A 27397-nucleotide genomic window follows, 5' to 3' on the forward strand; every position below is an offset into this window, starting at 1 on the left:
ATCTACTGTGTGCCACTCTATTCTACAACACTCTACTCAATATCCTCTACGCCTCTCCACGGTACACTACTCCACTCAACTCTGACACTGTATTCTACTTTATGCCACTCAACGCTGTCCTTGCACTCTACCACTCTATTCCCTCCACGACACTGTACGCAACTCCGTGACACTCCACCCCTATCCACGCCACTCAACTCTACTGTACACCACTCCATAACACTCCACTCCACTCCACTTTACGACACTCCACTCTCCTTTACCACACTAACTTTTATCCATGCTAATCAGTTGCCACTCTGTTGTGCCAGATCGTGAAAACATATTGGCAAAGCCAAATAGCTCTTGCTTAGGCGAGACCTATTAGCTTTGCCAATGCTTGTTTTAACCTACATACATATTGTAAACCAGCAGCATATGGGTTTGTGATGAAGGAGGCATGGCATGTGGACAAAATAAAGCTGCCGATTTGTCCTTGATCCCAACCAATATGTCCTGAGCGTCGTGCGATAGAAATTCGCCACCACAGTTGCTCAGAGGTTTGAAGCTCTGAATAAGAGTGAGGCTGGATGGGCTGAGAATACTCGCTGATCGAGCCAAGGCCGGGCCAAACATGCTCCTCGCCATATGTCTAGCAGTGGCACTATGTCCCATTTAGGATGATGGTTGAGCCAGGTTTACCGCCCTCGTTCTTCACACCCTATTGCAGTTTTGTGAGGAACCAAATATAGAGCAACATATTGCTAAATTAAGGCGCTATTCTAACCGCACGGAAGCAAAAGTTCTGACGTGTTTTACACTGAAATTGGGGTTTCAAATGACTCAGAACAGACTTGGGTAGCTGTCGGCTTAATGAACCTCGCTCATCTTTCCTATTGAGAGACTGTAATCTGAGCGCAAATCCCTGGCACCTCCTCTGTGATGTTGCTGCCATGTTAATGTTTTGCTTCTGTTAAGGTATAAGGTTTCTTGTGAAATAGATTTGTTTGTGTCAAGGGAGGCCAGTGATATTAACAAATGATTAAACGTTTTTTCTTACTATTAATGAAGTACTATGGAGAACAATGCAGATGGAGGGGTTTTAATCCTCCTAAGACAGCCATGCAGAAAACATGGCCACTTGCTGTGAAACTATAGAAACAGCAAGTCATTCCTGTGGCTCACGGGCATAACTGACTAGGAAACCTGAGCCTTCAACCTTGCCAAAGGTATTGATCCTGGACAGGCTCCATCTTCTATGACTGCAGAATATGTGCAACCGGAAGTTAATCATCGAAGAATGAGCATTACGCAGAACGATGCAATTCACACACTCTTTAGCTATTGCGACTGCTGCTGCGATCTCGTAGTCCTGCAGTGTCAGCGTAAATTCTGTTCTCCTATTCTGCAGTCTTGGTGATGTCACTTCCTGTAGCCCCTGCTACAGCAAACTCGCGTGCATGTTTGTCAACGAGCACAAGATCTCGGAGACTGAGGTCTAAACAGAGACCTTTCCAACGTGTTGTGAAAGCGGCAAGAAAGAGGGGCTGGTACCCGGCTATGTTGTTTAAAGGCAAAATGATAAAAAGAAAACCAAAAATGTCCTCGCTGCTGTTCTTGTGTCCTCATTCTTCCATGCGTCTATATTTTATGTGTATTAGATTTTCTCCCTCTATCCATTTTCTCGCTTCTTCCTTTTTTTTTCTCATTCCCCCTTGCATGCTTGCCACATTGACTTTCGGTTCTCTCATCTTATTTTCGTTTTACTTTCATTTGTCTTTCCACCGTCCTCTTACCTCCCTCACTCTCTTCAGTGACACCTACATCTATGTCTCTTGCCCTCTTCTTTCCCACTTTATGTTCTTCTAATGTTTTCCTTTCAACCCGCCCCCAAATCCTGCACCTTCCTTCTTCCTTATTTGCTTGTACCTCCCAATGCAATCCCCCACTCTCTCTCCCTCCTAGGGACAGAGCAAAGATGCCGTCCACCCTAGCTGAAGGCACATTTTTCTGTACCGCTCCCCCTGCAATGGTGGCAAATCTACTGTGTGTAGTGGTAATGTGACCTGGTGGCAGTCTAGGAATCTCTCGAGTATTCTGTTCATTTAACATTGCCTCTGCCCCCTTTGATGTGTCACACATTGTCATTTATTTCTCAAACCTCCTCGGCCTCTTGTCTAGCATTCATCCTCCTTTCTTATCTTAAGTGCATACACCTTACACCTTCCCTTCTATCACAATCTTATCTCATGCTCTTCATTTGCATGCATCATGTCCACAGCCTCCGAAACCCTCGTCTCTCCCCCTGTACTCTAGCTCACCTCACATTCATAAACCCTTCTCTCTTCATGTCTTCCCACAATCCCCTCTCATGTTAATTTCTCATAGCTTCCTTCCACATATCTTCTGATCTTGCTTTCTTTTAAAACCCTTTACTCTGAGATCTTTGTCTCTGTCCCATACACTCCTCTTTACGTCTGCTCCCATGCACTCGCATCCTCTTCTCACTCAGATTATCCCATACCCAAGTCTCTCTCTGTCTCCTTCCCCTTGCAGGTTCCTCTTACTTCTTCTCCACACCCTATTGCTTTCTCTCTCACACACACCCACACACAAGATGTCTAGGTTTTTTATGCTCCATATCACCAGTGCAAATATTGAATTACAATTTTTCAGTCTTATGCTGTTGCAGAGAAATCTGAGTTCCACTTATCGAACGTACTGCAGATGAGACCAGAAGAGAAAATTATAGGGAGCATGACAGACTTAAACCAACGCAATTATGATTTATGAAAATGAAACAAAGTAAATGTTTGGAGTCATTTTCAGAACGCTGGACTTTGCTTTGATTTCTTTTTTCATGTATTGAGTAGCGGTAAACTCTTAGGTCAGTGTTATTTGGAGTAGTAAGATATCTCCTATGGGTTGACACCGAAGTGACAACCTTGTAAAAATGTTCTGAATCTGCATGCACCAGATACCTTTATAGTTTAGCAAAGCCAAGGAGGATGATGGATGGAGTGTTGAACATTGCAAACACTCACCCCCAGTCAACTGATCTGGGTTTAATCCATCATTCTTTAGCTCACTCTGCCACCCCAGTTCAGACATGGTCATATGCAAATCAGTCTGACTCTGTGCCTCATGGGAACAGTCCAGCCCGAACTGCCAAGCCTTGTGTTCCCTGGACCGGAAACAAGCTTCCTAGGACCGGTTTCTGGCTAATCAGCCGTCTTCAGCCAGGCTTGCTTGAATCCAGTGGCAAAGTGAGCAAGGGACCCACGTCTGAGCATACCCTGCCATACCTTTATATTTTAGCCTCAGTATTGCATCTTTTCTGAATGTTGTACGCCTCTGTATGTAAACATAAAAAAGGGCCTAGCATCTGTGGAAATGAACAAGGGATTAAAATAGCGCATTTATCTTAGGTTAGTTTGGAGGAGATCTGGTGTTAGTGTTCTGTATCGATGCTTGGGTGTTTCTGAATGTAGAACCTTGGTGGTAGCAATGTGCAGGGGGCACGCCCCAGTGGGGATACATCCGGCTGTGTGACCCAGGACAAGGATTCTTATAGGACGAGGGAATCTTAAAAGAACGTGACTCCGTTTTTCTTTCTCTCGATACTTTAAGTGGCGCCGCCTTATGTGCTATTAAGCTGCAGACAGCTCAGCATTTTCCTCTCTGTGTTAATGCGCAGCAGCGCCCGCCAGAGGCAGGAAACTCTATAAATGCAATTACCATGCAATACGGCCATCGGCCATTTTATCAAGCTTCCTCAGCCCCTTTCATTTTGTGTGAATGATGCAGACATCAATATGCTTTAGGGAGATTGGTAGGACGGTGGCCTCGGGCAGGGACCTTGCAGCAGGGCAAATCCAGACTTTGCTTAGAAACCTGCTCGCAAAATGGATTGAGCCATACTGCATCTAATTACATAGCTTATTGTAATGCATAAGAAACAAACGTGACTCGTTAAATTGTGGAGGCGTGACATGCTCGTCTCCAACTTTTTATATAAATATATATTAACATTTACTCTATTTTGTATGGTAATAAACAAGGATGTCTTGTCGCTCTTTTATATGGTGTTAAATTGTGGAAATTATGCATAATTTACTATGTCATTCTGCAGTTTGTAGTTATGTTTTGAACACTGCACGGATGTGCGGAAAAATTCGATGCAAATCCACGAGGGCTTAAAAGCCGGGACTGTGAAGGTTTCATACATAACCTGGAGCTGCAGGGCAGCAATGCGTCAGTGGCAGGGTATAAATAATTTGGAAACATGTTCTTTTATATCCCTGTGTGACCAGCTTGGTTGGCAGTGACCTGGAATCCCCCCCCCCCCACCCACCCCGCACAGTTGCATGTCTGGATATAAGTGGAGGGCATATGGTATTATCTTTTCTCTTTGTATAAACAGTTGTGCATTTCTGCAGAACCATTTGAACGAATGACCGCTGGACATTTATTATACTATATGGTGCAAGATCCATGCCTGTATTTATAGGGCACAGAGCAGCAGTAAGAATGCTGTGTAGGTTAAGAAAAAGGTATAAGGCAACGGTTTCAGCTGTCGTTGCAGTTCCCTGATTCGGCACGCCTTGCATTTTGGTTAACCAGCAAAGTGGAATTAGGAATTCATGGACTGTTAGCACACAGACCTTTTTCAGCCGCGCAGTATAGTTTCATCGGAGTCGTGGAAGATGCAAATGTAATATTCACAGCCTAAGAAGCCTCAGGAGTAAGTTGTGTGTGCATGGCCAAAACTGCTGTTGCTTCTGTACCGCACCTGCTCCTTTTTCGTTACTCTATACTTCCAGACCCACCTTTTTGTTTTTCTCTTACTCTCTACATTTTATCGCTGTTGTTTCTGCTATATTTAATTTATTTGCACAGTTGTGTTCCTCCTTGTGGTGCCCTCGGAGCACTATGGCACTAGGGCACTTTGAAGAGGTAGGTTTTATAGATCTCCAGTTGAGTCAGTTCCTAGTCTGGGCAGCAGTGGTATAGAGTCCTCCCATAGCGGTGAGCCATGTACATCAAGGGATCTTCCTACAGCTTTCTGGTTAAAAGGAGACTGCATCGACAGTAGATTGTGATTGGCAAAACCTGGTCTTCTCAATGGAAGGTGTTGGGACAAGAAGGTCCCCTGCATGGAGCCTGACTGTGATTTATCTGGTATCTTGCTTTTTATTTAGGGCCCAGCCTCAAGCTAATCTAGTGTGCACACAAAGGCCTTGCCTGTCTGTTGACATTAGTGAGGTCCTGTAACCTGGAGGTGCGCACCAACCATGCCATCATTTGGCTCATGATGAACTTGCCGTCCCTGTCACAGGGTTAGCATGTACGGTGGGGGTAGCAGCATGCCATATTTCAGAAATCAATAGTTGTGACCAAACCTATTTGTCTGTGACACTGGAGTGAAGATGTGTGAGCTTGTATGTGACCTGTGTGGTGCATACAGTGTTTTTATGAGTGAGTCTGAATGACTGAGGCCTGTAGGTTCCATTTTGAAAGTTCCTGCCCGTGGAATCATCTGTAGACTTAAGACTGGATCCAGAATTTTTTAGTGAGCAGTATCCCTGCACGCAGTAGGTGGCATCGTTTGGCGTTATCCATGCTGGAAGTGACATGTGCAGTGCCTATATAGGCACCACCCCAGCGCACTGATGTCAGTTCTTTTCTTTCCGTGCCCGTCAGTGCATATCTAGAGAGACCTACCCCCAGTCATCTTTTGGTTAACCTTTTTTGACTTTTTTCAAAGTCTATTTTGAGATTTTCTCCTGGTATGGCAGGCATGGCAGCTGGAAATCCGTCTTCAAGCCCTGCGGTGCTTGTCACTGACAGATGGTGGTGATGGACCCGCATCTTGTTTGCCTCTGGTGCATTGAGCGTGACCACAACGTAGAGACCTGCATCTACGGCCGCGCCATGCACCCCAAAGCCTTGAGGGAGCTCCCTCAAGCTCCTAGCTGCTCGACGTGTGAGGCCGTGACAGTCTCAATCTCAGTCAAGAGGAATGTTCTGGAATCTGTCGCAGAGCCCAAGATCCTCATCGTACTCAGTCGTCTTCGGGTAAGTCCCACCGTAAAAAGAGCAAGAAGTTGAAAAGGTCTTAGACTTCTCGCTGTCCGTCAAAGTAATCCGACGAGATTAGGAAACATAATTTGAGGCCTGGCTCTGCGGTTAAGCCTGCGCCTGGGATAGCTCACCGCCTCCCCGAGTTTCCGGGAGCTAGAGCGACCCCGCCTAACTTTGCAAGTTGTATGAGGCCATGCACCTCATATTTGGGAGACCCATTCCTGCTAGCGTGCCTTCGGACCCTGCAAGTTTGGGAGGGACCCCCACTGGTTTTTCTCTGGCGGTTCTGTCCCCAGTTCCAATCAGGCCCCTTGAATCGACAGATGGATCCAGACCTGTGCCTGTCATACTGCCTTTACCTTCCTCTGCACAGTCGCTGGTGCCAATGCAGATGTTCCCGGTGCACTCTAGCAGTGCCATCTCCATTCGCATCCCGAGCTCGGACTCTGAGCCGGAGGGGCATCATCTGACCCCATCTCTGGTGCCGACCGGAGCATGCCTTCCAGACTGGGTCTCGAGCCCTATTCCTATGGGCTGGGACTCTGGGAGAAATGGGAGGGATTGATGGATCCTGAAGAATACCAGCCTCTAGACCCTTAAATGGACTGGTGTCAGGATTTTGCGGACGCCATGAACTGGACACTACTCCAGATAATTGTATGGTCTCTCTTCCTACTGTGGCCACGGTGAAGGGAGCTTCATTTGGAATGGTGGTGAAATGGGCAGCTGAGATCCTGGACCTTAGCCTACCCTTGGTGGCAGTCAAGACTAATGTCTTGACCGAGGTGCTTCAGCCAGGAGTTAACCCCTCAGAACCACTTCTCCCATTTAATGTAGCCCTCATGGATGCCCGGCTTGGGACCTGGTCCAAACAGTGCACAGGGGCTCCTGTGAACAGAACTATTGCCCGCCGCCACCGCTTTGCTCCTGGGGACCCCAAATTCCTCACAAAATACCCTACCCAGGAGAGCTTGGTGGTTCAAGCCTCCACATCTCGTGTCAATCCTGGCACATTCCCTACCATTTCACCGGATAAGAAATCCAAGAGTTTAAACACACTTTAGGGAAGAATTGTTTTTGCCCACTAGCCTGGCACTGCGGTCCATGACGACTGCGTGCCCTTTGGGCCGCTACTCCCACGTTCTGTGGGATTCGATGGTGCAGGTGCTGCCCATGGTCCCGGAAGAAGCCCGAACCACATTTTCCAAAGCTATTTCTGACGGGAGATGCGCAGCGAAGTTTGTTCCGGTGTGGCCTGGAGAACGCCGACTTGCTGGGCAGAATTCTTTCTTAGTCTGTGATCTTATGGTGCCACGCCTGGCTGAGGACAACTGCCATTGCACAACTGTCCTCTTAGGCTCCTTACCATAAAGACGGCCTTCCTGGTGGCAATAACATCTGCCCAGATGGCCAGAGACCTTTTTTGTCATCCAATCCAGTCCATTACCCTGCCTACTTTTTACTCTCTGCCACGTCCCTCCAAGGTAGAGGAGCAACTTTACCATCTGGAGCCAAAAGGAGCATTGTTTTCTACTTTGACCGCATGAGAGAGTTCGGGGTGGACAACCAACTCTTCCTTGTGTATGTCGGAGCAAAGAAGGGAAAGGTTGGGCAGAAATAGTTCATCTCCAGATGGGTCATGCTCTGCGTTAAAATCTTCTACACATTGGTCAAAAAGCAACCCCCTGAGGATTTGCAGGCTCATTCCTCCAGAGCTAATGCTGTGACACTGCATTGGCACGCGGGGTTCCTGTCCAAGATATCTGCCAGGCAGCAACGTGGGCTTCTCTACACACATTCACAAAGCATTACTGCCTCTCCGATCTTCCTCTCTCAGCTACTAGTGTTGGGACGTCCCGTTGCCAGGACAGCCATGTGCTCTACATATCTCATAACATAGCAGTCAGGTCTGTCGGGACGGGCACTTTGCTTGTTTGGTCCTGCAGGACTTTCATGTTTGAAACAGTTTTGCAGATCCACTTAGGGGGGGGAGGTATTGCTTGGGTATCTATTCTAAGGTAAGGGATCTGTGGCTAGAAGTCTCTATCAGATGAACAAGTCACTTACCTTCAGTAACCCCATATCTGGTAGAGACTAGCAGCAGATTCCTTACCGACCTGTCCTTCCTTCCCTCTCTGCAAACAGATTTGTAGGGATAGAGCTGTTCCCCTTTCAGTGCCCTAGTTTTTCCACTTCAATGGTCGGTGTTCTTCGTGGATTCATGCTCCTGCCTTGGAAAGTCGTGAAAAGACAGCACTCTTGGTTGACGCCTATACAGGTACCGTGCATGTCACGACGCAGACGATGCCACATGGAGCCAAATTACACCACCTACCTTTGCGCAGAGGTACAGGCCACAAAAAATTTCCAGATCCTGTCTTACACGTGGAGCTAATTCTAAGGTAAGGAATCTGTGGCTAGATAGTCTCTGCCAGATTTAAGCAGGGTCGATTGGGCCCTAAGCAGGATTTCTGTTTTCACACCATTCAGCCAGCACCATTCTTGCTGTTCCCAGTGATGTACCTGTGATGAGCTTGGTTGTACTGTACAGTTTTAAAAAGAAAACATTGTTTGATATTTTCTAGAACACAAAGCCCAAGGGCCTTAAAACGCTTTACAGTAAAGAAAAAAAAAAGCAGTTAAACAATCAACAGTAAAAGACAGTGGTACATGGGGATCTGAAAGAGACACGTTAGTGATAGATTTCTTACCTTAGAATATTCCCCATGCGTCAGTCTGGATCCGGAAAGTTTTCTGCTTAGCCGTACCCCTGTGCACCAGTAGGTGGCGCCGTGCGGCTCCGCGCCTGTCACTGGCGTCGTGCGCGCCAGGATGACGTCACGGAGGCTCTTTAGGCGCCAACCATGCGCGCTGACGTCAGTTCTTTCTTTTTCCGTGCTGAAAGCGCAGATCCGGATTGAGCACGTACCTCGGTCATTTTTTGGCCACTTTTTTAGACTTTTTTTGTCTCCTTCTCTTGTCTCCTGGTGCACGTAGGGATGCCCGCATTAAGTCTTTTGCGGGTCGTGCCACCGTAATATGACGGTGGCAGACCCCCATGATGTCTGCGTCTACTGCCTGGAGAACGACCACAACTCCTGGGATTGTCGGGACTGCCGTGCCATGGCCCCGAAGGCATTACAAGAGCGGCGCCGGAAGTTGCTGGAGGTCCAGCACTCCTCTCACCGCCGCTCCGGGTCTAGGGGCCGTACGCGGGACAGCTCGTGGGACCGCAGCCGTTGCTCCTCGGACTCGAAGTCTTCACCTTCAGATTCTGGTAAGCGACGCCATAAGAAGTTGTGGCCCTCCCCCCCCCTGTCGCTCCCCGGAGGCGGATGTGGGGGACAGGGGCTCCGCCCCTGCGGCTCCTCTGGAGCCTGGGGTCCTGCAGCCTACCCGCAATACCCGGGTCCGTCGGCGACTCCTGAACAGCGGCGAGAGTTTCTTGCTGCCTTGGACCGCCTGTTTAGGCCTCGGGCTCCCGCCGGCGCGCTTGCGTGATCCGCAGCCCCGTGTAGAGATCCTGTTGACCCGGCGGCACCGCCTCCGGCGCCAGCCCCGGAGCCACGGGATCCAGCATCCGCGGCTCCGGCCTCGGCACCACAATGTGCAACGCCGCTGGCTCCGGCCCCGGTTCTGCCCCTGGCACCACACTGGGTCACGTTGCTTGGTTGCGGCTGGCCTCGGGGGCGCCAGTGGATAAGAACGTCGCTGGGCGTCATCGCCCGGCGCCTGGTGATCCCGCCTTCTTGACCACTCACCCCATGCCTGAGAGCCTGGTCATTCAGGCCTCGACATCGCAGAGGGCCTTTTCCTCGGCTCAGCTGGATAAGGAGTCTTAAGAGGCTGGATCAATATGGCAAGAGGTTGTTCTCCTCAGCCAGTTTGGGGTTGAGATCAGTTAATACCGCCTGCTTATTGGGCCGTTACTCCCACGCAGTGTGGGATTCGGTGGCGGAGGTTCTGCCTCAGTGCTCTGAGCAGGTCCAGGCTGTCCTTTCCCAAGCAATTGCGGAGGGCAAGGATGCGGCGAAGTTTGCCATCAGGTGTGGTTTGGACTCCGCTGATTCGTTGGGCAGGGCGATTTTCACGACGGTGACGTTGCGGCACCAGGCCTGGTTGCGTTCCACTGGCTTCTCACGCGATGTCCAGAGCTCGCTCATGGACATGCCCTTCGATGGCTCCCGCCTCTTTGGTGATAAGGCTGACAATGCCCTGGAGCGCTTTAAAAACTCTTGTGCCACGGCCAAGTCTTTGGGTCTTTCCTCGAAAAACCCGGCCACGGCGGGGTTTCGTTCCTTTCGTAGCCAGGGCAGGGGTACCCAGGCGCGCTCTGCCAGCAAGCCTGTGCAGAACCAGCCTCAGCGAGGCCACGGATGTGGGTTCCGCAGGGGCGGGTCTGGTAACTAGCGTGCGGGGCAGTCCACTTCCACCCCTGCTGCTTCCGCCTCGAAACCTTCCTAATCCGAGCATCAGGCCGTTCCTTCCAGGTTTGGGAGAACGACAGCCACTCACCTATCATCCCCCTCCGCTGTGGAGTGCCGCAGGGCTCATCTTTGAGCCCTACGTTATTCAACGTGTACATGGCCCCACTGGAGAAGAGAGTTAGTTCGTTCGGCGTTTCAATTATCAACTACGCCGACGACACCCAGTTGGTGGTAACTCTTTCACATCCCCATCACGCCCCCTCTGATCTCCACAGCTGCCTCTCCGAAGTCCACCGATGGATGAATCTCTCATCGTTAAAGCTGAACGGGTCAAAGACCGAGATACTCATGCTGGGTCATAAGGGGCCTTTCCTGCCACCTCACCTCTGGCCCAATTGCTTGGGTGACCCTCCCGCTCCCAAGGACGAGGTCAAAAGCCTAGGCGTGTGGATCGAGAAGGACCTGAGCTTCAAAACTCAGGCAAAAAAGACGGCAGGGACATGCTTCGGTCTCCTCAGAGCCTGTAGGAAGATCTTCCCCCTGCTCCCCGCTAACGCAAGGAAGCTCCTCATTCAGGGCCTCATCCTGGCGAGATTGGACTACTGCAACGCCATCTATCTGGGAGCTCCTGAAGCCACCCTTAACACGTTGCAGAAAGTCCAAAACGCCGCTGCCCGCCTACTTACGGGCACACCGGCTAGATCCTCTGCCAAGCCAGCTCTCAAATCTCTACACTGGCTTCCAGTCAGAGAAAGGGTCGCCTTCAAAGCCCTTTGTCTGGCCCACAAAACCCTCAACAATAACGCCCCCCCCCCTTCTCAAGGAACTCTTAATCCCCTACAAGGTGGAAAGGGATCTCCGGTCCAGCGGAGAAAATTTCATCTCAGTCCCCAGAGTCAAAAAAGCCAAGACCAGTGGCCGTCGTTTCTCGGTCCACACGGCCAAATACTGGAATCACCTCCCACGAAGACTGAGGACAGAATCGAATCACCTCCAGTTCAGGAGATCATTAAAGACTCTCCTCTTCCCTCAAACATAATTCTTTAGACGGCTGAAACCCCTGGAGATGCAGGTTAGCGCTGGGATGCCCATTGGGTTACTACGCGCTTTACAAAACCTTTAAATAAATAAATAAATAAATCTTCTGTTCCTTCTGTCTTTGGCCCATCAGGGCTCTGCTCTGGGCACTCTTGAAGGTTGTCTTTCGGCCATCTCTGCCTTTCTACGGCTTCCAGATCAGCCTTCTCTTTTTAAGTCCCTGGTTGTTAACCGTTTTCTTAAGGGCATTACGCATACGCTCCCAACTGTGCCCTTCATAATGCCTCAGTGGGACTTGAATCTTATCTTGACTTTTCTGATGTGCGCTCCCTTTGAGCGCCTTTATAACTGTCCCTTACGTCGTCTTACTCTTTAGACGGCTTTCCTGGTAGCTATCACTTCTGCCAGGAGAGTGAGTGAGCTCCAGGCTCTTTCTTCCAAACCTCCTTTCCTTTCTGTTCATCCGGACAAGGTGGTTCTGAGGACACGTCCTTCTTTCTTGCCAAGGGTTGTCACGCCCTTCCACATCTGGCAGACCATCACTTTGCCCACCTTTTTTCCGCCTCCGCATCCTTCAAGGGAAGAGGAGCGGCTCCACCGTCTGGATCCAAAACGTGCGCTCGCATTCTATCTGCAGCGTACACAGCAGTTCCTGTTGGAGGATCAGCTCTTTGTTGGCTACTTGGGCGCCAAAAAAAGGTCGGGCGTTGCACAAACGGATCATCTCCCGGTGGGTCGTTCTGTGCATCAAAGCCTGTTACTCCTTGGCCAAAAAGGAGCCTCCTGTGGGACTGCGTGCCCATTCGACCAGGGCAACTGCAGCCACTACTGCCATGGGATGCGTTGTCCACTTGCAGGATATTTGTCAGGTGGCTACGTGGGCCTCGCTGCACATGTTTACCAAGCACTACTGCCTTGACAGTCAGGTCCGGAGAGACGGCTTCTTTGGCCGTTCTGTGCTCCGTGACTTTCTGGTGTAATCTTCTTTGCAGACCCACCACCGGGGTTGGTATTGCTGGGGTATCTATTCTAAGGTAAGGAATCTATCACTAACGTGTCTCTTTCAGATGCACAAGTTACTACTTGTGTAACGATATATCTGTAAGAGGCTTTAGTTAGTGATAGATTCCTTACCGACCCAGCCATCCTCCCCGTTCTGCGAACTGATTACTAGGGTTAAGGTCATCCCCTTTTAAGGTCCTAGTTTTATGCACCAAATGTCAGTTTCTTGCATGACTCTGCGTTTCGGTGTGGAAAGTTGTGTACAGAACTGACAATAGCGCGCATGGGTGGCGCCTAAGTAGCCTCCGTGACGTCATCCCGGCACGCACAACGCCAGTGACGGGCGCGGAGCCGCACAACGCCACCTACTGGGGCGCAGGGGTACTGTTAAGCAGAAAACTTTCCGGATACAGACTGACGCCTTGGGAATATTCTAAGGTAAGGAATCTATCACTAACTAATGTCTCTTACAGATATATCGTTACACAAGTAGTAACTTGTGCAACATTGCAGATGCAAAACATTTTTCTAAATGTACAATAGAAAAGCAGTTAAGAGAGTAAACAAGGTATATTAATGCAAATTAGAGGAAGGACATGTGACCTGTGAAAGTAAATTGTAAAATAAGTGCAAAATAAGTTACAAATAGATCATCTTACAAAACATTGATAAACTAAATAGTAACTCATTTGCTGGAGAGAGCACAGGTGTCATGTTAAAGTAGTGCTTGATCTAAATAAGGTGGCAAGCTAAGGAGTATAGAAACATGAGGAGAGCGAGGCAAGATTACTGTAGCAAAATAGAAGGGGAAGAAGAATGTAAACAGTTGAATAAAGTTTGCAAGGACAAGAAGGATAAGTGCAGGAGTCGAGCAGCAAAGAAGGAAGAAAATAGAATAGAAATTGCACAGAATGTGTACAACTAACCTATAATTTGGAGGAAGGCAGTAGTCATATGGGGGTTAGTAGTATGCAGTGAAAATGCCTTTCAAAAACAATGCTTAAGAATCCACTTGAAAATAACATGAGAAGTGGTGGTGTAGGGAACAAGGGAGATGAATCCCAAATTCTAGTTGCACAGCCTTAATAAAATAGGGCCTTAGTTTCCTGTTTTTAATGCTTGGGGTACACTAGGAATGATTCCATTCTGTGTAGTGTTCCTTACCCTTCATAAATGTTCATTTTGTTCATCCTGTAGGAAGAAGTAGCTGTGTATAAGACTGAGTATTATATACTGTCTTCTACATTGATCTCCTTTCTATAAGAAGCTGTTGGAGCGATTTTAAGATGGGGTATTGCGGTCAAATCTTTTGCTTCTGGTTACAAAGCGTTCAGCTGACACCTGAACTGCCTTCAGTATTGCAAGGTGAACTTTAGGTAGTTCAATTGAGAATGAGTTGCCATCAACTGGTCTTTAGAGGGCAAGAAATTGTACTATGGTGTTGAGGTCCTCCTGTGTGGTGCCTCCTTGGTTCGCTCAACAGTTCGCATTTGGAAATATGCGCTCTTATTCATAGTGATGATGTGCTTTTGGAGCTTAAACATTTTATCTAGAATGATGCCTGAGGATTCTAGGCTACCAGTCTCTATATTATAAGTGCAGGAGTCATGTAAAGATTGCACTGAGCTTTTCAAGTGCATTTCAGAAATCATAAGGAAAATAGATGACGCTTTGTTTTTCAAAGGCTGTATGATTTAAATTATTCAATAGCTTCAATTGTGAGTAAGGCATATGAAGTCATAAGGTGTAGACATCTTCTTATACAGCATTGTTAATCATTGTGTTGGTGACACAAGAGCTTTGATTTTTTTTAGAAGGACTCCTAAGAGGTTTGATGTGGGTTAAATCCAAAATGGAACCATGTGGTTATTCTTGCAGCTCAGTAAGTGGGCTGGAAAAGGAATTCTCGATTTGGCTAAACGGAAATCAAATAATTGGGTATGATCGAAACCGGTTTTGGTCAATGTGTGTATATGCTGTTTGAGAATATTAGTAAGAGTACAGTCATTAAGCCCCCAGTACACCAATCACAGTTATTCAAGACTCACCAGTGTCAAGGATGCCTAGCATATTATAAACAACTTGTTCCACAGCAGTCTAAATACTGCAGCCTGGTCTATAGCCCAGTTGTAATTCACTGATGAGATGATTATCCCATTATTTGAGGCTGCCCAAAATGTATTCACACTGGTAAAAAAAAGGAAATCCAGAGTCAGACTAAAGTTATTAATTTCTTTAGCATCAACCAAGGGTTTCTTCAGCAATTAAGAGTCTTGTCCAATTTTAAGACTATCTGAAATGAGATGGTCAATAAGTCCTGTGGATGAAACTAACAGCTGAGGCCTTAAACAGTGTCTGTAGGAATCACATCGGAGATCATTTGAGAGTTTCCTCTTAGCTCTGATTTTCATCAATTCACTTTGACTAAAGGTCTTTAAATTGCTCACTAGTATACATACATCTGTTGATGGCAGTGGTATTTTAAAAATAGCATATTTTTCACCTTCGATCTGTGAATTGTTGATTGTTAAAGAAGGTGGAGTGTTATTGGCCCACTATATGACTTTGTAAAGTTTAAAGGTTAATGTATTAGCTTGCAGGTTTGACAGCTTTGCAACAAAATCCTATTATAAACTCTTCCAGTTGCCCTAAAAGTATTGCGATCGACGAATGTGAGCAAATGGCTGCACGTTTTCTCCATTACTCTGATTTTCTTTAATCTTGTATATCTCTAGAGAAGCATGGAGCCAAGGCTTTGGATATCGTTCTTTTCTTATTTTAAGGAGTTAACTCTTCAGAAAATTAATTCATTAAACTGAGCAGTTGTGGCATTGTCATCAATGGATAAGCTGGAGGCGATTTTTCAAGAAATTCAAAGCGCTATACTAGCACGTTATCTGCTCTTTTTAGGTTGACTAAAAGGCGTGCTGTGCTCAAATACCATGGAGAGAGGCACCTGAAAATAATTGGACCAATTAACAGTGTATAGGTTCACTATCAAGGAATGATTTGTTGGAGCTGATATGTCAAGAGAATAGCCTTTAACATGTGTAGGTTTACAGCTATTTGGAAGAGGCTCATTTTCTGATGGATACTTCCATCTGCAGACTCAACGTTTGAATCTCCCAGATGCTAAGCTGGATTTGAAAAATCACTGGCACTAGCTCTTGCCCTGGATTTGATGATACCAGGCCCTATGACGGTGCAACCCTGTGCCCCAACATAAGTTCCTTTTTTTCTAGGCAAATTGATGTCGACCTTAAGCTTTGCTTGTACAGATCTTGATGTTTACTGAATTCTTTCCATTTCAGAGTTTCAATATTTTTCGCATTCTCTTTTACGGAACCACATGTCTGTTTATAGCTTCTTAGGACTAAACACAATACCAAGTCCTGCGGTAAGTGCTCCCTGATGTACCCCAAGGCAACTTGGGAGCAGGAGACCACGCTTTAAATGGTGGAGCACAAGAAACTGGGCCAAACCAATCACAGGTCGTCTTTGTCCGGTAAATCAAAGTACAAGTCGATAAGCATAAATGATGCCCTCCCATGTCCAGGTGCCTCTGCTCTTGAGGGAGACACGTAGTTGGCGTTCATGAAACATGACATTGGCTTGCTCTTCCTCTTTGGAATCAGTGCCTAAGCTGGAACTAGTGCGCTCAGAGTTCCTCGAGCCATCATGTCTTGGAACAGCTACAAAGCACAAATTCATTACTTGACTACCTTGTGCTCTCCATCAAAGAGCCCAAACCTTACCCAGAGGCCACTACTCATTAGAGCTGTGTTGAACAGAGTGACCGGGACATTCCCCTTTCTGTCCCTCACAGCACTTCTGGATGTTCGGACTTTAATACTGATGCTTCAGATGAAATAAAATGTTCCAACCTTATCAGTTGTGAGGTTGCAATGCCTGTCAGCCTCTTTCATTTTGTTGGTGGCCCGTGCCTGGTGGTACAATATGGCCTTTCAGTGGACCTTATGCCTGCAATGGACTCGGCATTTGGATTTCCTGTAGGCTTCTTACAATGTGCAGTGGTGGGTAGCATACACTGTACTGACCCGCAGCATGCTCTTCTGCTTTCCCCCTCTGGAGGCCACAATGGGGACTGATACATAATCCCTCAGCCACGTGGGTAATGTAGAGAGGGCTGGTTGATCCAAGTGCTTATGTGTAACACAACTGCTGTGTGGGCGGTGTAGGATCATGCTTGTTATGTCTGGAGGTATTGAGGGTGTTGCGTTGGCTGAAGCTCAGCGGGATTTCACTTACGGCAATGCACATAGTTGGCTCCTTAACTATCAGAACATATGGGGTTATCTTGCTGATGGCGAGTGGCGCCTACACGTGAAAGTGGCTCAAGAAATATTCATCTAATTGTGTGCACCTCTGGACTTTATCTCCTCCTTTAAAAATATTCAATGTGTGATCGTTTGAACTCTAAAGTTTCTGACTCATGGGTATCTGAGTGACCTTTACATATATTCTCACCTCTGATCCTGCGTGTTCTGGGGAAAGTTGGGTGGTACCAAGCGCAAAAAATTGTGGTAGCCTCAGAGGGTCATGTAGTATAATCATGTGCATTTGCCCTCCACTTTGGCTTTCCCTTTGGTAAGGCCTTCTATCCCAGCAGCCATCCACTGCAGTCCAAACAAACCTCCGCAATCTACACCTTCACGCATGTGGAACGAGCTGAATCAGTTGAGGGGCTTTGACTTTGTCAAAAGCGACGGATGTCATAATGGCTGCTTGCCCCCTTGCAACAAGTTCATAAGGCACTTGGGCTTGATATGTCACTTGGTGTGAGGAAAAGCAATGAAGATTATTTGAATTTCTTTAATTTTGTTTTATCTTTGGCCTGGTAAGGCTTTGCTGTGGGCATGCCATCTAAGGAGGAGAAAGGTTACCCAGTTGGATCCACGACATGCTCTTAATTTCAATATTAAATTGCGTGGCCCAAAAGGAGCTCTCATGGGCCTTAGCAGCGCATTTCATTAGATTGAAGACTGGACTTCAGCTCTAGCTCAGTGTGTTCCCTTTTTGGATATATGCAGAGCCCTATGAGGGCTTCCACCCATGCATTGATTAAACACCACTGTATCGATTCTCCGGTCCATAGGGATGGCCTCTTTTTTGTTTTGTTCTGCAGGACTTCTGGTGCAAACCTATTCCTCAAACCCACCTCGGTGGAGGGCCGTTGGGTTGGTGCTAATTCAGAAGATGAGGAATCTGCCGGTAGAAGTATCCATCAGAAAAAAACGTTGCTTACCATAGATAACCCTTCCTGTAGGATACTCTTCTCTGACTGCAAACTCCTCACCGACTGCCCCCCTTTCTGAGGAGTGGACGTTTGGGAATTAATACGTTTCTTACATAGATTCTCATGGACTTACACCTCTAAGGCCGACGTAGGTGCTATTCTGCTTTAACTTTTCATCGACTTACTTCCTAGTTCGATATGCACCAGTTCTGTCTTATTCTCTGTTGACCCCCCTTTGTATGTAACTGTTCTGTTTGGTATTCTTATTTGATGCTGGTACTGCATTTATTACCTTTCCTCCAATTGTAAAGCGCACTGATATCCTTCGGGATCATGTTCTCGCTATATAAATCTTTATAAATAAATTCATGGTCTGAAGCTCAGGATATAATAAAAATAGGATAAACTCAGACCCTCGTGCAGGAGTAGCCTAAATATTTGCGCATGTCGCCATGCTCAAGGCAGTGTGGAGCTGTGGCGGAAGCTGAGGGTGCCACCTGTTGGCATGCAGAATCGTTTGAAAGAGTTTTTTCCAGATCCAGTCTGGCACCTGGCAGATTCAGAACATGAGGTATCTGCGAGTATAGCCGCCTTTTTTGGAAAAAGGCATTGTGCAAGGGAAGATACGTTTACTCATCCTGTTTAAATTTGATGACTTGGCTCATGATGTGCAAGTTTGTCACTTGAGGTTTCTATATAGCCTTTGGAAGATTCATTGGTTTATTTGTATCTTTCAAGTTTTGCTCCTTTTTAGCCCGAGCCTGGGCAGCGCATGCGCTGCTCTGCGAAGCATGCTGAATTAGAGTATAGACTTAAAGCCCCGCCCACTCTCCTCCCATATTTGTTATTGACTTGTGTCAATGTCCTTCATAAATGCTTGCTTCTGATTCGTTAATAGGCGTGTTAGTCCCTCCTTTGTACCACCTTGTCTTCATTTGTAACCTCCCATGTGGACTGGCCCTTTTACTTCTGATTTTACACAGTGTGTCGTATTTAGTCTGTAAGCACTATGTTCTTTAATGAGTTTCTCCTACTGCAGGCACGACATGCTTTCCTGCAACATCCAGCCCGCCATTCGCGTTTTCACTTTCCAAGCAGCCCGGGACAAAGGCAGACGCTTATTTGAAATGAAAAAAGTCTTGTATATACAAGAGTTTGAGGTATTGTAAATGACAGTGCCTTTTATATATGTGTTGATTATCAAAACAGTTAAAAGGCATTGTCATTTACAATGCTGTTGGACTTAGCCCTTTTTGCAGGGTCATCCCTGAACGTTCTGCCTTCCTCCTAGCCTTTTTTTTCTGACCTTGTGTTGGTGGTTTTAGGACTCTGGGCACTTTAGCACTGCTGTCCAGTGTTAAGTGCGTGTCCTCTCTGTGGTAAACATGGTAAAATTGGTCTACACCTGTTTGGCGTATTTAATTTACCTGTCAGTCCACAGTAATGTGGTATCTCGTATACCTGGGGCCAGTAAATTAAATGCTACTGGTGGGCTTGCAGCGCTGATTGCGTCACCCACCAAAGTAGCCTTTCAAACCTGTCTCAGGCCTCTGCCATTGCAGGGCCTGTTCGCGCAGTGTCACGTCTGTGACCCCACCCCCTTTTTACTGCATATCAGTCACCCCTAAGGTAGGCCCTAGCTAGCCCTATGGGCAGGGTGCATTGAAGGTAGAAGGTAGGACATGTACCTTAAGTGTGTGACATGTCCTGGTAGTGACAAACAGCCATTTTGGTTTCTCACTGCTGTGAGGCTGCCCTCTCATAGGAATGCATTGGGGATTCCCTGATAAGTGTTTCAGTGGTAATTCCTGATATGAGAGGAGCAGCATGGTCAAGTTTGGTATGTTTGGAATAGGAATAATAAATGCTGCGCCATGGTGTGCGCAGATTTATTATCACTGTTTTAGAAATGCCACTTTTAGAAGTTGGCATTTTTGTGTGCTATGTGTCTGCCTGCCTGATGTGTATTGCATGTCTGGCTCTAGAGTGACAGGGGCTGGTGAGGTATGTGGCTCCAGGGGGGCAGGGTGAGTCAGCCCTTGGCTGAATAAGAGATCTGCATTTGGAGTAGTGGGAGGAGTACTCCCCTGACCCTGAATAGGTCTTTGCCTGCCTGGTTGAGTGCTGGCTCTGCCTCCCTGTGGTGTGTCTGAGGACCCATCTGACAAAGGAGGGTGGAAGCCTGGTAAACCAGAGTGCTTCAACACCCCCCAGAACCAGTTGATGATGGTTCCCCAAGCCCTGTGCCAGGGCAGAACAAAGAGAAATGCAATGTAAATAGTGGGTGTAAGGTGTGCTTCCTTGTGCTTTCTGGTGCTTACTTCTGTCCGGCAGGCTGCCAGCCTGCCAGGAGGAACCGCTGCTGGGTATGGACCGGCTGCCCTGCTAGGCAGCTGAGGGGTCTGCTGGCCTTGGAGCCCCAGCATGCTGGCCTGCCTGCTGAGTTATTTGCCCAGGACGAGAGGAGCATGTGTGCTCTGCAGCGCTGGGCTGCCAGAGCGTCCTGAGTAAATCCTGGCATGGGGATTCCCCTGCACGGCTTTAGAATAAGGCGGGAGCCTGCCCCGCATTCTTGTGCACCTTCAAGTGGAGTCATCGCTCCATGGCGAGGAATATTCCGGGCTGGGCTCCCGTATGCCAGAAATACCCCCTGCGTTATGCGAGGCGGGGCTCCCGTATCGGTGAGGTAAGTCCTGCGTGCCACACGAAGAGGAGACGGAGCCTGGTGACGGCACCACCGCTGTTCACAGCCAAGGAGAGGCTGCGGGAGGAGGGGCTCGACCGGAGTCTCGCGGGCTCCCACGGTGACTACCTCCCTTCAGCAACCGGCGTCTGCATCGAAGGGGAAGCCCCGGTGAGTGGGGCTCCAATTGGGCAGTGTTGGAGCCAAGGTTCATTTCCCCAGCTGCACCGTGAGAACGCGGGCAGCTGCAACGAGGGGGCACTTTTGTTGTGATAATGAGGAAGGGGTGAGATGCACCCTCCCGGCCCCCAGTGCATTGCGCACATGGTCGTAGCTGCAGAGGCAGCAAGAGGCACTTTTGGTGCTGATTACTTGCATAGCTGCACCGCAAGAGCGTGGGCAGCTGCCACGTGGAGGGGCATTGTTTTTGGTCTCTGGAGAGACCCATGTGGATCACACCCTCGTCCTGATTCCTGGTGCTGGCCTGTTGGGCCTGCACACCACTGCTGTGGCAGCTAAGAGCCCTGACGTTTGGGACAGAGGGCATTTGGGCCCCAAGGAAGGCCAGTTGGCCTGGGGTCATTTTGAGTACCTGTGTGGTACCGGTGGGGCAGAAGGCCCTAAAGAAATGCATAATGGGTTTATGCTGAAGGTGATGTATGCACCTGGGGAGTGTTACTACGATGCACTCCTAAATGTGATTTATGTCAATGTGATGCAGACATAATGCGTTTCTGTTGCTTGTGATAAAGCTGAGTTCATTATTTACCAGTAGTCACTGGGTGCGTTATTACTTGTGCTTTCTAATGGTCTGACCGTGGCCCGGTCATGTATATAATCCCCTGTAAGTTGTTACCTGGTGCCAGTTAGCACAGTGCATATGTGTGATTATGATTCAAATGTGTTTTGGATAATACAAAGGCTATATTTTATATAACCTTGTGTGGAGTTTCTTTTGTAGTGTGCCTAGTGTGTTGCCACTGTGTTTTTGTGTTGCGCAATTGTGTTGCGCAAACGCTTTACACATTGCCTCTGGTATAAGCCAGACTGCTCAAGCCAAGCTACCAAGGGGGTGAGCAGGGGTTATCTTTAGCGTGCAACTCCCTTGCCCTGACTAGAGTGGTGGTTTCTGCCTGGCTTAGGCGCTTGCCCTACCCAACCAGAAACCACATTTCTAACAAATGCTAATAGCTTAAACTCTAGCAAATGCGAGACCTTTACATTGCAAATGCTTGTTCTGTGTGTTACCTTTGAATGAAGTTGCTTTTGACGTTAAAGAAGGTGGTGTCATAAAAGACTTGAAAACATTGAACTTAGTTAACACCCTTTGACCCTCAGCTCGGGTTGCAGTTTTAAAGGGTGTGTGACGGCATTTATGTAAAACCAGCATTGATGAAGTCGGTAGGTCTTGATGGCAGCCATTGGCTTTGTCAGTGCGTGTTTTATTTTGTAATGTTTTTTGCACAACTTGTGTTGGGGAAGCTGCCGGGCCCTCTTCAAAATTGGTCAAAAACTAAAATATCTTTTGGCCTCATAACACACACATTGCCATAGTAGCCTGTGAAAAGGCAGAACGCAGTCAGTCACAGTAAAGTTAGCCAACAACAGAAGTGGGCTGAAAAATGGAAGAAGAATGTGAATCGCACAGAAAGAGACCAATGGATGAAGAGGGTTTGGTGAAACTCGTTATGAGTAATTGTATGCATATATTTTTTTAGTAAAATCGAAAGGTCTTTTTTAACGCTAGACCTAATAAGAGGGTGATGCATGCAGTGGTTTGCACAAGAGGGGGAAACCATGTTGCACTGGTGGTGATATGCTTGTATCCCTTCTTTCTGAGCATTGTCCTAGAGTTAATTTTGTTATGCTTTCTTGTAAGCAGTTTGCAGGAAGATGAGTCTTAATGATTGCCTGAGATGAATTTCAGACTGAACTTGAATTATGTCAAGTTTTCAGAAAACTGGGACCATTCGTTGATTTTTATTGTTTACGCCATTTAATGTGCAGCAAAGAAAGATCAAGCAGATGGTGATGAAAAGAAGCCTGCCCAGAAGAAAAAGGCCAAAGAGCTTAAAGTGCTCGATCAGAAGACTGCCCAGAATCTATGTAAGTATATGCTGTATAAAGAAATGCATTGTACTCCGCAGTTCAGCTTAAATGTTGGTACTAATATGTAGTAAGGGAGTAGCCAGCTAATGCTCAACATTTGCGCACTGCCTTTCACATGTAGGCATGTTGACCAATAGTAGAAGAGTAAAAAAACAAAAAAAAGACCGGACTTAGACGTTAAAAAGGAGCTGCCACGTACTCCATATGACCATATTTGTTCCTTGGGCTAATGATACAAAAGAATGATACATGCACAACTTTTCAAGAGCAGACAACAACAGATCGTCAAAAATGCAGTTTTTGAAATATTGTAGCGCTATAGCTCACACACTTTCCAAAAGGTCCAGTTTTAGAACCAGAGCCGTTTGCTGACTTGTTCTAGATCCAAACATGTTTACTGTACATATCCAAGTGTTTCCGTCCTCACTGCCCACAAAGGAGAATTATACGTCTAAACAGACTTTTTGTGTGAAAGTTTACACAAATTGACACATTGCAAACAAGACTCCTGGGTCTAAATAATTATACACAGATTATTCCCTGAAAGTGTCCAGTGTCACGGCTATACTGCCATTTTCTCAAAATGTCTCCCTCAAACCTGTTCATGTAGAGTCAAAAGATGTTTTCTGGGAGCAATTCATAGTTACACAAGACAAATTTTAACTGCGCATTTTTCTATACAGCCCATAGAATTAGACAAGGTGTGCAACAAGTCTGCGCCCTAGCTCTCTATATACTCAATTTGTACATAAGTAACATCAGCACTACCGTTCAACAAACCACTTGTATCGCTTCCGTATAAAAAAAAGAGACGAGGTCTTTTGTGACCTTAGAATGAAGTGCATGCCCTAAATCAGAACCCATAGCCATTGGCACACGTTTGGCGAGCATCTAAAAGGGGATGAGATTGTATTACCCACTAGTAAGAATTGCTTAGGTGGTACCCTTATGTCAAGAAAATTATCCGTCAGTAAAAGCCATTGTGTTTTTTCAACCACTGGTAAGGCGGGTCATACTGAAATATTTTTATGAAACAAAACCTATGCTTGTTTTTTGTGTTTAATTTCCTTTGCATAGTTTTTGTTGTTGTAGATTACCAAGCTGTCAGGGTTGGACATTGCGGAGCTTGGGGACATCACTTACTTTCTATGGTGTCAACTGGTGATTCACAACACTCTTTGGTATAATTAACACCTCACCCCCTTGCGCCTGCACCACAGGTGTTGAATCCTGAAAACGTCTGGAGCCATATCCAAAAGCTCCTGGTGCCCTTAAATAAGTTTTGTGTTTTTAAAAATCATTTTTAGCACTATCCCTTCATGGCGATAGGTGTGTAAGGCTTATGCCTAAAACAGACCATGAATACTGCATGTCCATTTTGGTGGAGAGGCCTAGCTATGCCAAGAGAGAAGCCGAGGATAAACTGACCCAGAACATTCGCAACACCACAGCAACCTTGTACAAGTCAAAATTTGGGTGAACAAATTTACCAATCGTAATCTGGTATATATAAAAAAAAATAATATAAAAGGTAACTATCAGAACTTCACTTGTAACCAGTTTTTTTATATACCCGATTAGGATTGGTAGATGTTTTAACCCAAATTTTGTTTTATGTATTTGGATCAGCTAGGATCACTGGTGTATATTCCATAGCTACTATCTGAAAGCATTGAGGGACAACGTTGTGTTTGGTCTATTTTTTGGGCAGTATAAAGGAATTGTTCATGATTCGATGACCAGATGGAGCAATCATATATATTGAACCAGAAACTAATTCATATAAGCCACTGCAGGAATCTTGTTGCACACACCGTAATAGCAAATAATAATAATTACAGAGAAACCGGAGTTCTACAAAACTAAGTTAAAGGTCTGTTACCTCGCATAATCCCATGTCATTTCAAGTCAAAAATGTATCCCACAGAACTGGAAAATCCTGACATCTGGTGAAATTTCATTGAAACCAGTAGTGTTTGCTTTTAACTGTTTTATATATTTGAAACAAAGATCTAAGCACATATCACCTACCCTTCAACAAGGACAGCAACTGAATGCAAACTGATTTTGCAATTTAAATTAACAATATACAGTAAACAACTTCAAGAACTAATATCTATTTTTACAACCCATATCCTACATGAGTACAGATAACACCAGAAGAAGAAAAAACATCATTTTTTAAGGGAATACAAATATCAACAATTTGCTGGGCCTAGTTTTAAACATTTTTAATCAGATACAGAATCGAATATGTAAGTGCATACAGATTGCTTTCAATTACAGTTTTTTTTATGAAAGAAAAGTGCATGTGGTATTGGTCAACCATTCATAATGAATATAAGATGACGGTTGACAAGTAAAGAATCAACCCATCTGTGCTTAGTAAGACATATCTGATAGAGACTACTAGCCGCAGATTCCTTAAAGTAGAATTATTCCCAGGCGTGAGACTGGACCCGGAAAACTTTCTTGCCCAGCTTCTCTGCGCGCTGGGGGGCGGTACCACGCGACTCCGCCCGACGTCAACGAGGTCACATAAGCCCAGAACGGCGCGCTGACATCAGTTTTCTTCTTTTCCGCGTGCAACGCGCATCCGGATCTTGTCCGTGGCCTGTTTCAGGCCTTCTTTTTCCACTTTTACTATTTTCTTGAGAACAGTGTGCGAATGCCTTTGGGCTTTAAGATGTGCTCGACTTGCACGCGCCAGATGTCGGCGACGGATCCTCACCCAATCTGCATGTGGTGTTTGGGGGAGCACCACGACTCCACGGACTGCGAGGCGTGTCAGCAAATGAAGCCTAAGTCCCGGCGGGAGCGCTGAATGAAGCTCCTTTCGGCGCGCAGGTCCCGGTCGCCGTCGTCGCCACGCCCGTTCCCCGCGGAAGGCTTCAAGACCCGCCGCGTCCGTCTCCGACATCGTCCGTCTCCCAGGACGCAAGGGCGTCGCTCACCTGTTGGTAAGTGTCACAGTTTGTCCCCGAGGCCCGGTCCCCGGCCTGTTGGGGGCGTGGGTTCTCCGCGGATGGTGCGGCCCCGCGTGTCACCACCCTATATGCTGTTCCCCGGCGCGGAGGCGACCAGAGCCCAGATGGAGGCCTATGCGGCAGCCTTGCAGGCCTTGTCTCTTCCTTCTCCATCTCTTCCTGGGGCGTCTGCGGATCCCTTGCCGCGTGCGGGGACTCCTGCGACGTCGCCGGTGGCTCCGGCACCGACAGGTTGGGATCCAGGTTCGGAGGATGTGGTGCCGTCGGGGTGCGGCCCTTCAGGGTTCCCTCCTTCGGTCCACTGCACCTCTGCCTCACCGCAAACCTCCGCGGGGGTCCCTGCGGTGTCACGGGAGGTTGCCGGGGCTCGGGGCGTGTTCTCGAGTCCCCCTCGGTCCTCTGGGCAGGCTGTTGCCTTGTCCGAGGCCGCGGCGACGCCGCTCAGATGCCGCCGGCTGCTGGCCCTGGCGGCGCCGCAGGGGCCGGCTGGGGGTCAGGGCGTGCCCCCAGGCCCCCCTCGCCCCTCCACGCAGGCAGCTGCCTCGTCGGAGGTAGATTCGATGCCTTTCCGGCGCCGTTGCATAGCCGCCCCAGCTCCGACCCCGCCTCGGTCTCCTGCGCCGCGCTTTGTGGCGGAGGTCATTCTGGCGTCCCCTTCGGCACCAATCGATGTTGACCTGATGGCGGTGGCAGACTCTACGGCGCTGGGCCAACTTCGGGTCGTTGATTCGTTTTCGGACGCCCCCTCTTCTCCAGAGGTTCGGCGGTTGTTGGCTTCATCTTCTCCGGAGACGGGTCGTCGCGTCGAGACCTTTTCCCCGGCGTCCTCTAAGGACGGCTCTTCGCCGTTGCCGCGCCCGCAGTCTTCGCCGGAGGCGCCTCAGGTTCCCCATTCATCAGCCCACCCTCCCCCGTTTCGGGCTTGGCCTTTCCTTCCACCGGTTGGGCTGGGGGACGGCCGCCTTAGCTTGCAGCCGTCGCCCACGGAGGAACTGCTTTCCCCGCCGTGGGGTCCTACGGAGGCGAGTGCCGAAGTCCCGGCGGGAGCGCTGAATGAAGCTCCTTTCGGCGCGCAGGTCCCGGTCGCCGTCGTCGCCACGCCCGTTCCCCGCAGAAGGCTTCAAGACCCGCCGCGTCCGTCTCCGACATCGTCCGTCTCCCAGGACGCAAGGGCGTCGCTCACCTGTTGGTAAGTGTCACAGTTTGTCCCCGAGGCCCGGTCCCCGGCCTGTTGGGGGCGTGGGTTCTCCGCGGATGGTGCGGCCCCGCGTGTCGCCACCCTATACGCTGTTCCCCGGCGCGGAGGCGACCAGAGCCCAGATGGAGGCCTATGCGGCAGCCTTGCAGGCCTTGTTGTCTCTTCCTTCTCCATCTCTTCCTGGGGCGTCTGCGGATCCCTTGCCGCATGCGGGGACTCCTGCGACGTCGCCGGTGGCTCCGGCACCGACAGGTTGGGATCCAGGTTCGGAGGATGTGGTGCCGTCGGGGTGCGGCCCTTCAGGGTTCCCTCCTTCGGTCCACTGCACCTCTGCCTCACCGCAAACCTCCGCGGGGGTCCCTGCGGTGTCACGGGAGGTTGCCGGGGCTCGGGGCTCGGGGCGTGTTCTCGAGTCCCCCTTGGTCCTCTGGGCAGGCTGTTGCCTTGTCCGAGGCCGCGGCGACGCCGCTCAGATGCCGCCGGCTGCTGGCCCTGGCGGCGCCGCAGGGGCCGGCTGGCCCTGGCGGCGCCGCAGGGGCCGGCTGGGGGTCGGGGCGTGCCCCCAGGCCCCCCTCGTCCCTCCACGCAGGCAGCTGCCTCGTCGGAGGTAGATTCGATGCCTTTCCGGCGCCG

The 27397-nt window shown here is 48.3% G+C and overlaps 1 protein-coding gene across 1 annotated transcript in view; it reads left to right on the forward strand.

The window, feature by feature from the left end:
* The window catches only part of DIAPH1 (diaphanous related formin 1), an 867093-nt gene that overhangs the window by 583884 nt on the left and 255812 nt on the right, over positions 1-27397 (forward strand). Inside the window, exons 18-19 of the mRNA XM_085617784.1 lie at positions 13074-13080; positions 22483-22576. Coding sequence (XP_085473910.1) covers positions 13074-13080; positions 22483-22576 — 101 coding nt within the window. The remainder of the gene's footprint in view (positions 1-13073; positions 13081-22482; positions 22577-27397) is intronic.

This window comes from Triturus cristatus, chromosome 7, assembly GCF_964204655.1.
Source record: "Triturus cristatus chromosome 7, aTriCri1.1, whole genome shotgun sequence".
Lineage (NCBI taxonomy): Eukaryota > Metazoa > Chordata > Amphibia > Caudata > Salamandridae > Triturus > Triturus cristatus.